This window comes from Neophocaena asiaeorientalis, unplaced genomic scaffold (genome assembly GCF_003031525.2).
Source record: "Neophocaena asiaeorientalis asiaeorientalis breed wild unplaced genomic scaffold, Neophocaena_asiaeorientalis_V1.1 scaffold603, whole genome shotgun sequence".
NCBI classification, from domain to species: domain Eukaryota; kingdom Metazoa; phylum Chordata; class Mammalia; order Artiodactyla; family Phocoenidae; genus Neophocaena; species Neophocaena asiaeorientalis.
The window spans coordinates 1,484,574-1,497,732 of NW_020175662.1; the positions used below are offsets into that span (position 1 = coordinate 1,484,574).

Below are 13,159 nucleotides of genomic sequence, written 5' to 3' on the forward strand. Positions count from 1 at the left end.
CGCTCCTCCCTCTCTCCTCCCCCGCTCTTCCCGCGGGCCTCCTCGCCCCCTTTTCGGGTTTACAGCACCCAGTTTTTGCCTCGCTCCTTATTGGTTCTTTTCCCTCGCACAAAGCAAGGGGCGAGCACCTCGAGCCCCAGCATCCTGTTACAGTCGGCCTCGCAGGCAGGGTCCGCGAAGGGACGCGGCAGTTGGGCTCCCCAGAGAACTTTCTGAAACTCGACCGAGTTGAAGCACACAACGTTAACCCTTTCCCCACCCGTCCACTGTTCGTACCCACTCAGGCTGATTTAGGTTTCTTTCACCTTACCCAGCAAGGTACAGCGAATGTATTCAAAGACCATTTCTTGGGTTTGGCTTTTTGGACTCCAAGTTGTAAAGGCAGGCACTACAAGGCACAGTGCAACGTTGTCCTAAAACTGTTTCACTCTTAGTTTTGTTGCTGCTGTTTTAATCTTTTCACGGAAGGCATTTATCAATAAAATTAGGCAGGAGGATGTCGCTCTACAGCAAGCGATTGCATCAGTTCTTTTGCAAGCGCCGGGTTTAGTGAGTCCGCGCGCCTGCGCGCTTTGATTTTTGTTTGAGTTTTTATTGTTGTTATTTAGTCTGCGATCACAAGAACTCTGACTCTGAAACCAGACTGCCTGAATCTGAATCCCCTTTCCAGCCAAGACTAGCTGTGCAGGCAAGTAACTTCACCTCTCTGTGCCTCCGTTTCCTCAAAGGTAAAATGGAGCTACTAACAGAAGGAGCCTGTTGTAAGAATTATAATAATATACAGTATATAATATATATGGGAGTAGGGGTGTTTACAACGTGGCAGGCACATAGATAGTAAAGGTTATATGAGTTGTATCTTTTTTTTTCCTCCAGAGGGACTAATAAACTTTTCCCCTGCGGTAGCATTTGTGGTATGGCCATCTCTGCTTGGGACACTGGTCACTGGGAATTTCAGTGGGATAGGGATCTGGAAATGCCACTAGCTGGCTTGTCTAGGGAAAAGTACCATATCTCTTTTAAACAGCAGTACATCCAAGAGTCTCAGAAATCGAATCCAGCAAGTCGCAATTTGCTGAAGTTCAGGCAAATTGTTGTGTGAAGGAATGCATCCTATATCATTATTTCAGACTCTTACACCTTTACCCAGCTGCTTAGCCCTGCTAAGAATTCTCCATTTCTCCCCTCTGCATAGTCCAACCTTCTTCCCTCCAAGATCAGTTCAGTTCTCTCCTCTGAACTCCTGTTAACTGCATGAATATTTGATTCTTACCAAATGCTATTTGTATGGTTACTTATATGGGTATGTACACTTACATCTATGTACGTAGGTGTTTATGTGTATCCCTTCTCTCCAATTACATTATTAAAGTTCCCTGAAGGCAGTGGTTGTTTTAATATCCTCTTAGTATTACTGTACTCAGGACAATGCCTTTGCAAGCATTCAAGAAACTGCAGGTTGGTTGTAAATTGTTTTTTCATTAACATACTTTCCAACTAACTTAATAGTACCCATTTAATCTCTGCAACAAACAGAGTCAAGTTGACATGTACCAAAAAACAAAAACAAGAGTTCTCTTGCCACCCTCCATCCTCTTCCCCATTGCTGCCCCTCACAGACTAACTGGAACTATAACTACAACTATGATTCATAATCAACCAGATTGTATATTAGATCTAAAAATGGAATTATGCTTAGGTGCTCATCAACAAACAAAATTAATTCCATTCAGTTCACCTATGCTTTATGCCTACTGTGTGCCAGACACCATACTTGATAATACAGGAAGGAAATTTTCCTCCCTAATTTTAGTAAGGCACTAAAGAATAATGACTAATCCTGTCTACCAAATGCCACTCACCCATGTCCTCTGTCATTGTCTCATTCTACTCATTTCTAGGCAAGCTTCTTGCTTTCTAGTTCTGAATTAGATTCCTTCTGGCTGGGTGGAATCTATTATTGTGGCCTGTGTTATGTCACACATCGACAACTATATTAATATAGTTGAGGGGGGAAAAAAAGCTGAAACATGTTTTTACACACTACTAATAAATCTTGTTAAAGCAGACAAGTCGCTGTGTCTCCAAACCTCCCCACCTCCCAAGCCCCCTACCCACCAAACACCACTTTGAGCTGGCTCATTAGTCCAAAGCCAACCATTTGCCCTAACAGCTTGTACATCTCCATGAAAAAGTGTTCCCAGCAAGTTTCAATATTAAAAGTAATGTATTCAAATGGTTCTGCCAATAAAATGGTCGCAAATAGGAAAAAAGGTCATGCTTTCTAAAGTGTCCATTACACATTAATAAATAATGCTGCTCATTCACGTGCCAATTAAAACAAACTCAGGCTGTCAAGTGAAGTTAGAAGCAAGGAGCTCAATGCTGTAATTGTTTTGCCAGCAAAACTCACAATGTCGTCAGATTAAGTGTGCCTGGTTGGGTTGCCCCTCTTCTCTTCTTAACCCAATAGCCAATTTTTCTCCTCTCCAATTTAGTCCTCTGGCTTTCTTTCCACTTTGATTCTTTGTTTTGGTTGCAGGTATTTGGGACGCAGTTGAAGGTAATCACCCACTGTTCACTGCTCCCTCCTGTCAGAGACAGGATCTCACTTCCCCCTATTTTTTTTTTTAAGTTTTATTTATTTTTGGCTGCATTGGGTCTTCATTGCTGCACGCAGGCTTTCTCTAGTTGTGGCGAATGGGGGCTACTCTTCGTTGCAGCACGCGGGCTTCTCATTGCGGTGGCTTCTCTTGTTGCGGAGCATGGGCTCTAGGCGCGCGGGCTTCAGTAGTTGTGGCACGCAGGTTCAGTAGTTGTGGCTTGCGGGCTCTAGAGCTCAGGCTCAGTAGTTGTGGCCCAGGGGCTTAGTTGCTCCGCGGCATGTGGGATCTTCCTGGACCAGGGATTGAACCCGTGTCCCCTGCATTGGCAGGCAGATTCTTAACCACTGCGCCACCAGAGAAGTGTCCCCCCACCCCCATCCCCCGATTTGATTTTTCTTTCCCTTTCTTTTTAAAGCAAGTGCTGGTGCTTCTTCCTCCTCTAACACCACTTCATCTTCTTTGTAGTATCACTCAGCTCTCCTTACTTCTTTTGCTTTCCCTGGAGGCCTCTGTCTTCTCAGACAAGCTGCTAATCGACGCTCAGAAAGTGTGACATTAAAGACGGGGTGGATCTGCTGCCCAGAAGATCTGGAGAGTAAGATAAAGTTGCCAGCATGAAAAAGAGTCTCGACTGAATATATCACAGTCGTGTAGCTTATCCTTAAAGATATTTCCTGGGCAGAGTCAGAAAGGGTCCCTCAGATCACACAGTCTGACGCTTTGCCCTTGGGCAGAACAACTCCCAACAGCACCCTCACAAAGTCTGAGCACCACTGTACAAATGCCCTTATCCAGCAGTGAACATTCTTTTGCAGCCAAGCAAAGTAAGGAGCATCAATTGCACGTTTTGCTATAGAGCAAAGCAACAAAATGATGCCTTGCAGCTTTTATGGCCAAACACAAATGATGTAATTGGGAAAAGCTGTCTCCGAATAGGAGGGAAAAAAATAAAGGGCAATCCTTTGAGTTGGGGTGATGACCACCATTCGAGGGACTGGGATCAAAGCTCCAGCCAGACATCAAAGCCCATCTGAGTCTAATGCCAGAAGAGCCACAGTGAATTAAACTTCATATATAAACTAATTATAGCCTGACCCCACAATCAGGCTTCAGTGAGCACGTAGGGGAAAGAAAGCAGACATTGAAACAAAAGATCAAGAGAAAAGAAGGTTGGTAGCGAAACTGGGCAACATCATGGCCCTGACCACTTTACAAATCTTTTGAGGGCAGAGGGGAATCAGGGAATGGCAGCGGAAACAGCAAACTTTTGACAATGCTGGTCTTGTCTGCAAGGCTATGAAACAGCTTCTTCCACCCTCACTGACTCGTGCACAACCAGAGGCATCCTTATTCCTGGAAGAAAAGGTTATCTTTTAGCTCTTTTTTAGCACTGTGAAAGAAGTTCCCCGGCACCGGATTTCTGTTGAAGGAGCGAACGCAAGGTGATTCCATGAAGTTTGGGGGTGGATTCCCAGCACATCTGTCTGGCAGTGCCTGGCGCTGCCCACACTCTCAATCACTGATGTCTCCACCAGCTTTGGACTTCAGTTCCTTAGCTCTGCCGTTTCAGCTGGTTATCTTTACAGATGGAAAGCGCAGCATAGCAACCGTGCAAATACCCTAGAACTACTTGCTCTGGTAACACCACCATGAAATAAGACTACTTCATCCCTAGGCAAAATTTAAAAGTGTTTCAATTACAAGTGGCCTCTTTAACCAATTATATTCAGTGGATTTTGCCCTTACTCTGATTTATTGGGACCAGTCACCAATTATTTGAAAGTTTCAATCCCATGAACTGGCAAACCATTGCACATCTGATTTGACAATCCAAAGAACATTTTCAGTCATATTTTTTTATAGATAAGCGTTAGTGAGTTCTTAAAATCACAAAGTCCAAGTGTATAACCTGAGTCTCTTAATTAAGAGAAAAAAATTTAAAGCAGGCATTCTTATAAGATAAAATCAAATATATACCATCATCATTACGTTGCACCTCTTTGAGTGATTATTCATGTATTCAACAGATATTTGAGCACCTAATACATGTCTGGCACTGGGGACAAAATGGTAAACAAATCAGACATAGTCCCTGCCTTCATGGAGCTTAAGGTCTAGGAGGTAAACTGACACTAATTAATTACACACATCTGTGATATATATATATATATATGTATATATATATATATATTTCCAAATTGTGAAACTACCACAATTTGCAAAATAATATAGTGGGATGTGTAAATAATTTCATATTTTAAGAACAGAGAGAAAGGCATCAATATAAATTATCCTTGGAGACTAATATTTCTTTTAATCCTGTCTAATTGTGTCATCTTAACAAGTAAATTATTGATATTGTATTAAAAAACGGCACCCACACTTCATTTTTCTTCTTTAAAATAATATTTTCAAAGCAGATATAGTCTATGATTCTATCCAAAAAGTAATACTCAAGTGAAATCACACACACCCCTCAAAATTATTGACCTTCATAAAAGTTTTTTACAGAGAAGGGAATCTTATATTTAACTTTTCATCTTTTTAAAAAATATTTACTCTCCTTAGAGCTACATTTGAAATGTCTATAGGGAGATACTTGATCTATAGCAAAATAACAAAATTTTCATCTAAATATCATTCATTAAAAGGTAGTAACTAATATATGTAAGTAAACTTTAAGATAACTAATTTCCTTACAGATCTGTTTATTACCTTTTCCTCAGAATAATCTCAGAAAGGAGAAAGCTTCGCTCCAGTGCATGGTACTTTGAGCGATTTCCAGTGTGGTTTCCCGATCATCATTTCTACACCAGCAAAGGGAAATGACCAGGTGATGCTTTGCTGGAGAGCTCTGGTTATTCAGGTGAAAGCAGAGGTTTCTGCTTTAGGATTTAGACAGTAGGTCCAGTTCTTTCATTTCCTTTGCTCCTATGAACCTAGACTCTCTGAGGCCAGGGAAAAACGGAACCAGAACTTATAACGAGCTCCCACCCTGAGTTCTGGGCCGGTGTTTGCCTCCAAGACCCACAAAGCCACTTTAATTAAGATCCCTCGGGGGCCTCAGGACCCCTGTGGAAAAGTCTAGAATGCCATTATCGCCCCGAGAGCGCCTGAAAGCGCAGGCTGCCGCCTGAGGCTTAGGTGGCCTCGCCCCACAGGGAGCCGCTTCCTCTAATGCCGCTGCACCTCCGCGGCAGCGCCCGCAGTGTGAAGAGTAGCACGTCCACTTCAAACAGAAATCGGGCCTTGGGTCTGTTTGAGCGGAGGGGAAGGCAGGGGGTGGTGAAGAGCCGCAGATTCAAAGAGAAGTCAGCTGGGATGACAGGCAGCGGCTCCAGCCCCCAGAGACTGAAGCGGCTGACAGGCGGCCGAGGGGCTCCGCTTCCATCTCCCTCTGCGCCCCGGGGGTCTCTCCCTCCGGGGCCGGGACTCTTTGAAGTCAGGGAGGATGGTTTTGACAACAGATGGGACAATTCGCTTCTGTTCAGTTTGGTCCGTGCAGACTAAATCCAAACAGAGTGGGGGGAGTTTTGCCTCGTGATAAAGAAACGCTGCCATCTTGTCACACCCAACTCTTCCCCCTCCCAGGCCCCATGGAGGAATTTGGTTGACCCTCCCTAACCTTTAATACATGCTGTTTCCACAGAAGAAAGAATCCAATTCTAACATAGCACTCACTGTTGTGGTGAGAGGATGTACACTGAGGGTCAGGCCAGGCTGGATTTGAACTCCAGCTGCGCCCCACTCCATGGCTGCACCACCATACACTGGTGTTGCCAACTTGGACCTCTCTCAGCCTCGTTTTACTCATCTGTGAGATGGGCCTTATACCTAACCTTAAAGGGAGGTTGTGAAACGTCTGGAAATAAATGTTGGTTACCCCAAAGTCCCCAATGTTATACGTGCTTGCGCCCTCCCACACACAGAATGGACATTTAAGGACGTTCCTCTCAGATACAAATTATCATTAACCATTGCTTTGCCAGTTTTCATATATTGCTTCGAAATTTTTCCTAAAGCATACATGTCATGTTGTTTTCAAAACATTTTATCTGGTTTTGAACTGTGATTTCACTCACTGGCACTTGAGGCTGCCAAGAAGAAACACAGGGATCCTGCCCTTAGAAACTATATGGGGCTTCCCCGGTGGTGCAGTGGTTGGGAGTCCGCCTGCCGATGCAGGGGACGCGGGTTCGTGCCCCGGTCCGGGAGGATCCCACGTGCAGCGGAGCGGCTGGGCCCATGAGCCATGGCCGCTGAGCCTGCGCGTCCGGAGCCTGTGCTCCGCAACGGGAGAGGCCACAACAGTGAGAGGCCCGCGTACAGCAAAAAAAAAAAAAGAAACTATATGGACCCATAGAGCAATATGGTGTATTGGAAAGAGCATACATAAGCTTTGGTCAGCGTTCAACTCCTTAAAAAAGTCTTTTAATCTCTCTGAGCCTCAGTTGCCTTATTTGTAAAATGGGATCACAGTTAAGTCACAGACAGTATATGAAGGATCTGGTACATTATAAATGCTGAAGAATGGTGTTCTTCCTTCTTTCTTCACCTTCATCGTTTATCTGAGGTATTATTTAGGTTAATGAAGTTTATTTGGCCCCTTCGTTTTTTTTGCGTGGCCTCTGATTATGGAAAATTTCAAAACACAAAAGTAGAGAGAATGGTATGATGAATTCCCATGAAACCATCAACCAGGTTAACAGTTAAAAACAGATTATGAACAGGGCACATTTAGAAACAAATATTTTGATAATTTGGGGCTCAACGGATATAAAGTAGAGTTACAGATTAAAGCCGTATTCCCATCTTTAGTTTAATGCCAGGTGTATAATAAGCATTCAATAAATGCTAGATATTACTATCATTGTTATCACTTATTTTTTCCTAAACGTATCCAAAACCTTTTACAGACCTTATATAATACACCTTTCATCCAAAGGGGGCAAAGCATTTCCCACAATCCTTACAGTAAATCATGATGTGGGGAGATGAAGTTACCCTGAAGAAAATGCAGTGGAGTGATTCTCACAGCCTCTCAGGACAAGACCCCAGTTACTGGTCCCGTGGCTCTTGTTCTTGTGCACCAATGCCTTTTTCCCTCGTGCTCTCTCACCTGCTGAGCTTGGCAGTGAGCTCCTTGAGAACTGGATTCATGCCTGATGCAGCTTTACCTCTCCAGGCAAAGTGGCTGGGTGAGTGCTTAATGTTCAAAGTCATAGAGTCTGGAACAAAGTACTATTAGGAAAAGAACTAATTAAGCCAAATTAGCTTGAAAATTAGTTAAAGCATCCCCAACCTCTAGACTGAGTTTCCTTCATTTGGGTTAGAGAGGCCTTTTTTATGAACAACTAAATCTACTATGATACATAGATTAAAAGTACTGGAACCTTTTGGCCATTATACATAGAAACACTGAAGCCAAGAATGTGAATTCAAAAACTCATAAGTAAATTCTTGGCTTAATTAGTGTTGCCTCTTATTCAATTTGACTTTAAACTCCTCAAGGGCAGGGACAAATCCTACTTCCTTCCTCAAGGGCAGGGACAAATCCTACTTCCTCTCTAACTCCCTCAGAACAAAGCCAGATACAAAGCAGATACTCACCAAATGCTTGTTTAATTCAATCGCCTTTCAAGGTAGATTGAGATGGAATCCCCTGTCTCTGACGGACTGGCTTTGGAAAATTCTACAAATAGATATCTAGAAACAAAACTGGGTACTTTTCCAGTCAGCTCCACTTTCAGAAACAACTTCTGTAAGTTTGCGTCTTTTAGGAAAATATTGAGGAAACAGGAAAAAGAGGAACCATTCCATTTCTGAAAAGATAAGAATAAAGTCTGATAAAGACAAAAGGCATTTGGGGTCAGTAGAGTTAAAACAAACTCAGACTGCCCAGCCTGTTTGAAGTTGACAAGAAACAGAGAATGACCCACTGGTCCATTATGGAGCACAAAGCAACTTAATCAGCATTTCATCAATGAGACAACACCATGGGGTAGCCCAGCCAGGCCAACTGGCACTGCGTAAAAAGCCGTGGGTATTTTTACCCAAAGAGCATTTCTACCTGAGCACGTCTGTGTGTGTTTGTGTGTGTGCTGCGTATAAGGATAAGGAATGGCAGGGGGTATCACTAATGTGGGATCCATGCTTTCTTATTGCTTCCCATAATGGAATTCCTATGAAGATTCTTAAAAAATGGTTTCATTTTCTTTTGTCATTAATTCAGGTTTACTCCTTCATGACAGTTTGTAGCACCTCACAGAGTCCTAAGAACGTACTAGGAGTTTAATAAAATGCCTGTTGAATTGGGTAGGTACAAGGGGTAGAAATCACTAACGTAATATTAAACAAATGCATTTCCACTGAAGACATACTTTGGTGAGGGCTCTTCTAACTGAAAATGTTTCCTTTCCTATGCTATCGCTTATATGTGGAATCTAAAAAAATGATACAAATGAACTTATTTACAAAACAGAAATAGACTCCCAGACAAAGAAAACAAACTTACGGTTACCAAAGGGGAGCGGGGCGGGGGGTGGGTAATAAATTAGGAGTTTGGGATTAAAATATACACACTACTATATATAAAATAGATAACCACAAAGACCTACTATAGAGAACAGGGAACTCTACTCAATATCTTGTAATAACCGTTAATGTAAGAGAATGTAAAAAAAGTATATATAACTGAATCACTTTGACATACACCTGAAACTAACACAACATTGTAAATCAAATATATTTCAATAAAATTTTTTTTTAAATGGTTCGTTTCCAAAGATGGTGGCATGTGAGCCCACTTCTCTGAGCACAGAAAGTTTTACGTTAAAAACTGTTCCAACCTCAAGCCCTTCTTCCTAGTTAACCTGCACCTGGAAAAGACCCAAATATACTCTGACTGACGCTGGGTTCTTCTCAGGATTTTTCCAGGAAGCCAGGATCTTACCTTGCCAACTGCTGTGGCTGCAGCTGCTTCAGTCAACTACAAAGGGAGGGAAATCTGGGGCTGCTGCATGACCGGTGTCCCTTCAAGCATCAGGCTGCCCTTTGCACCTGGAGGATTTCACTGGCTTAGGAAAAGCAACACAGAAAAAAAAAAAGCCCAGAGCTTACAAGTATACCTTTTCCTTCCCCTTTTAGCTCATTTCCACATCAAAGAATTAAGTTTCTCTATTTTCAATAGAGCTGAGGCCATTTTAGAATTACAACGCATACCACTCTCTTAATCTGGACCAACTGTGTCTCCTGACACTGTCCAAACCACATCACCCTCTCTTTCCTCCCTCCTTCCTTTTTAAATATCCCCTCTCCTCTGAGGACCCCAAATAAGCATCTTGGCAATGGAAGGCAGTAGAAATTAAAGTGGATCTTTGGCATATCATATCCTGTTGAAGAAACACAGAAAACTGAGAGCTGTTTAGCGTGTGACCCAAGCGGGGACTTTGACCCTTAATAATCCAAGAAGGCAAGCATGCAGATATGTTGCTATGCATCACTAGGTAATTGCTTGAATTCTCGGTCTTTACAAAAAGTTTGTCGTCCCGTCCAACTTGTCTTCTAAGAAAGAATGAAATTAGCTCTTTACCTTTCCCCCATCATCACAAAGAACAAAACCCCAAAGCTAGGTGATTATGTTTCAGGCCCCTGTATATCCCTTCTGCCCCATATGTTCTGACTGGGAGCCTATCAGAAGAATGTGAATAATGAGGCTACCTTTCCTTTTGACCCAGCTGTTTACAAACAAAGCTCTTCCTTCTAGGAAAGGCAACGACATTTAAATTGCTGAAAATTATCAGCCTCAACTCATCGAAATTTCATTGCAGTGCTACTCATTCAGGAAATGGGAACCATGAGAAGTTTACCTTTTTTTAATTGCCACCAGATGTGGAATACAAAGAATCTTTATTAAAATATCACACAGTAGCCAGTGCCCTACCATTTTTTCTTCTGACAGTTTGGTCAGAAAATGAATAACAAACCACTGATCAGAGAAAAAGAGCTCTAGATGTTATCTGGGAAATTGCAAAGGCCTTCACCTGCCCCCAGAGCCTCCAGCCACCTTGCCCTGCCTTACCTTGTCTTTTTTCCATAGCACTTAACACGCTATTATACTATATACTTATTTATTATGTTCATTATTTACTGCCTGTCTCTTGCTAGAATGCATGTTCCATAAAAGCAGGGATCTTTGTTTTGTTCACTGATATATCCCAAGGGCCTAGAACTGTGCCTGGCACACAATGCCTGCTCAAATATTTGTTGAGTGAATGAATCAATGAGTCAGTTTGTCCATTCTTTTTTTTTTTTTTTTTTTTTGCGGTACACAGGCCTCTCACTGTTTCACTGTTGTGGCCTCTCCCGCTGCGGAGCACAGGCTCCGGACGCGCAGGCTCAGCGGCCATGGCTCACGGGCCCAGCCGCTCCGCAGCATGTGGAATCTTCCCGGACCGGGGCACGAACCCGTGTCCCCTGCATCGGCAGGCGGACTCTCAACCACTGCGCCACCAGGGAAGCCCTGTCCATTCTTTTTTTTTTTTTGAAGTTTTTATTGGAGTATAGTTGATTTACAATATTGTGTTTGTCAATTCTTACTGGGTCAAAATCTCTAGGCCTCACCTCGAAAGTGGCACTAATGCCACATATCCTATTCCACACAGGTATCATCAGAAGGATAATCCCAATCTTAATTCCAGATATACTTTGTCTCGCTCCCTTTACCCTGCTTCTCTTCCGAGAGTATCTATTTTTGTCAATGACAACAAAATCTACTAGTCCTAACACCAAAATTCTTATTCTGTTACACTTCCCTCTTCATCCCTCAGATCACTAAGTCATCAAATTCCTGAAGATGCTTCCTTTCAAATGTCTCTCCGATTTGTCCCTTCCTGTCTATTCTCATTGCCCTTGTCTACACAATTATCACCTCAAATAGATTCCTAATTGATCCCTTAGCCTCTAGTCTCTCCCCCCTACAGGTTCTTTTGCATATCATAAGCATCGTTTTGAACACATCAGTCCTCTTCCAAAGCCAGCTGTGATCTGGCCCACCTAGCAAACCTGACCTTCCTGAGTGGTCAAATGGTCAGGAGTTAAGTCTTGAAAAATTAGAAAGTGTTGCATAGGCAAATGAGTTATGATATGTAGGGGGAGGGGACAGGATCGCAACTGTCAGGCTAAGGCGCTTGAACTCCATCCTGGAGACTGACTGGAGACAGCATTCACGGTCTATTGCAAGATATTTCTGACTATTAATTCAACAATTATCTACTGTGTATCCACTATATCTCTGGCAGTGCTGAAGGTGCTGGGGATACAGGAGGGAATAGTTTTTCTTGGGATTTTGGGACAGGTAGAGAGAAAACAGCAAAGACTAATAACAAGCCACCCACAGCCTCTGTCCTTGTGCTCACTTGTCCCCTTCTACTGGCCCCAGACACTCTCAGATTTAAAATAAGCACAGTTAGCCAGGCTAGTCATCACTTCACCTATTCTCTTGCTCAAAGCTGCTGCTGCTGAAGACTTGGGCCACAGGTTAGTTAGGAAAAAGAAAAGAAATGTTTCGTGTAAGTCATGAGTCAACAAACTTTTTCTGTGAACAGCCAGACAGGAAATATTTTAGGCTGTGGACCTTACACTGACTATCACAATGACTCAACTGTAACACAAAAGCAGCCACAGATAACACTTAGACAAGTGGGCATGGCTGCATTCCAATAAAACTTTATTTACAAAATCAGGCAGTGGGCAGATTTGGTCAGTTAGTTCACTGACCTCTGCTCTAATATATTAGGATATTTCAAATCTAATGCTTTGCTTTAATTAGGGAAGGTAGCATGGAGGAATGTCAAGATAATGAGTTTTGGAGCTCAGAAAACTGGAATAGAATTCCAACTTAACAACAAAACCTGGGGCATTAGGAAAATAAACTACAGCTTCCTAATATATAAAATGAGAAGCAGCGTAGCATGGTGGCCAGTAGAGTCAGTCTGCCTGGGTTCAAATCCCAGCTCTTCCACTTTGTACTTCTGTGATTTGGGGCAAGTTTCTTAACCACTCTGAGCGTCAGTCTCTTCAGCTATTTTCAGGGGGATGAAAAATTCAACCGTCTTCATTTTGAGGATTAAGTGAGAGCATGCATATTAAGCACCTGGAACAGCGTAGCACTTGATAGCTGTTAGCTATTATTACTGTTGTTACTACTGGAATATTACTGTGATTTTCCTAAGGAGTGGCTATTGAGCCATTACCAATACAAGTATTTGTTTTCTTCTTTCAGAGACTAAAAACAGACAGGAGTTGTCCTGTTCTTACACTTTGAACATTTTTCACACAACTACAGGAAGCTGAAGTCACCTTGTAAAGCAGCCCCTGCTTTTTCAAATGTTGGCCTGTATGTAAGTAGATTTCAAAGTCTGAAGATTATCATGCATAATATATTATGCTTATGTCAGCATTAAAATTTTTCCATTGATTTTTCTCTTGCCTCCATCAAGGGTTTTGTTGGACAGGACTTTGTCTCAAGAGGAGCTGCTTTTGCTTATTCTGAA

At 42.6% G+C, this 13,159-nt stretch overlaps 1 protein-coding gene across 1 annotated transcript in view; it reads right to left on the minus strand.

Moving 5' to 3' along the window:
• The window catches only part of DACT1 (dishevelled binding antagonist of beta catenin 1), a 17,437-nt gene extending 9,671 nt beyond the window's left edge, over positions 1-7,766 (minus strand). Inside the window, exons 1-2 of the mRNA XM_024731501.1 lie at positions 7,726-7,766; positions 3,092-3,194 (exon numbers count right to left, since the gene is read on the minus strand). Of these exons, the coding sequence (XP_024587269.1) occupies positions 3,092-3,194; positions 7,726-7,766 (144 nt within the window). The remainder of the gene's footprint in view (positions 1-3,091; positions 3,195-7,725) is intronic.
• Positions 7,767-13,159: the final 5,393 nt, after the last annotated feature.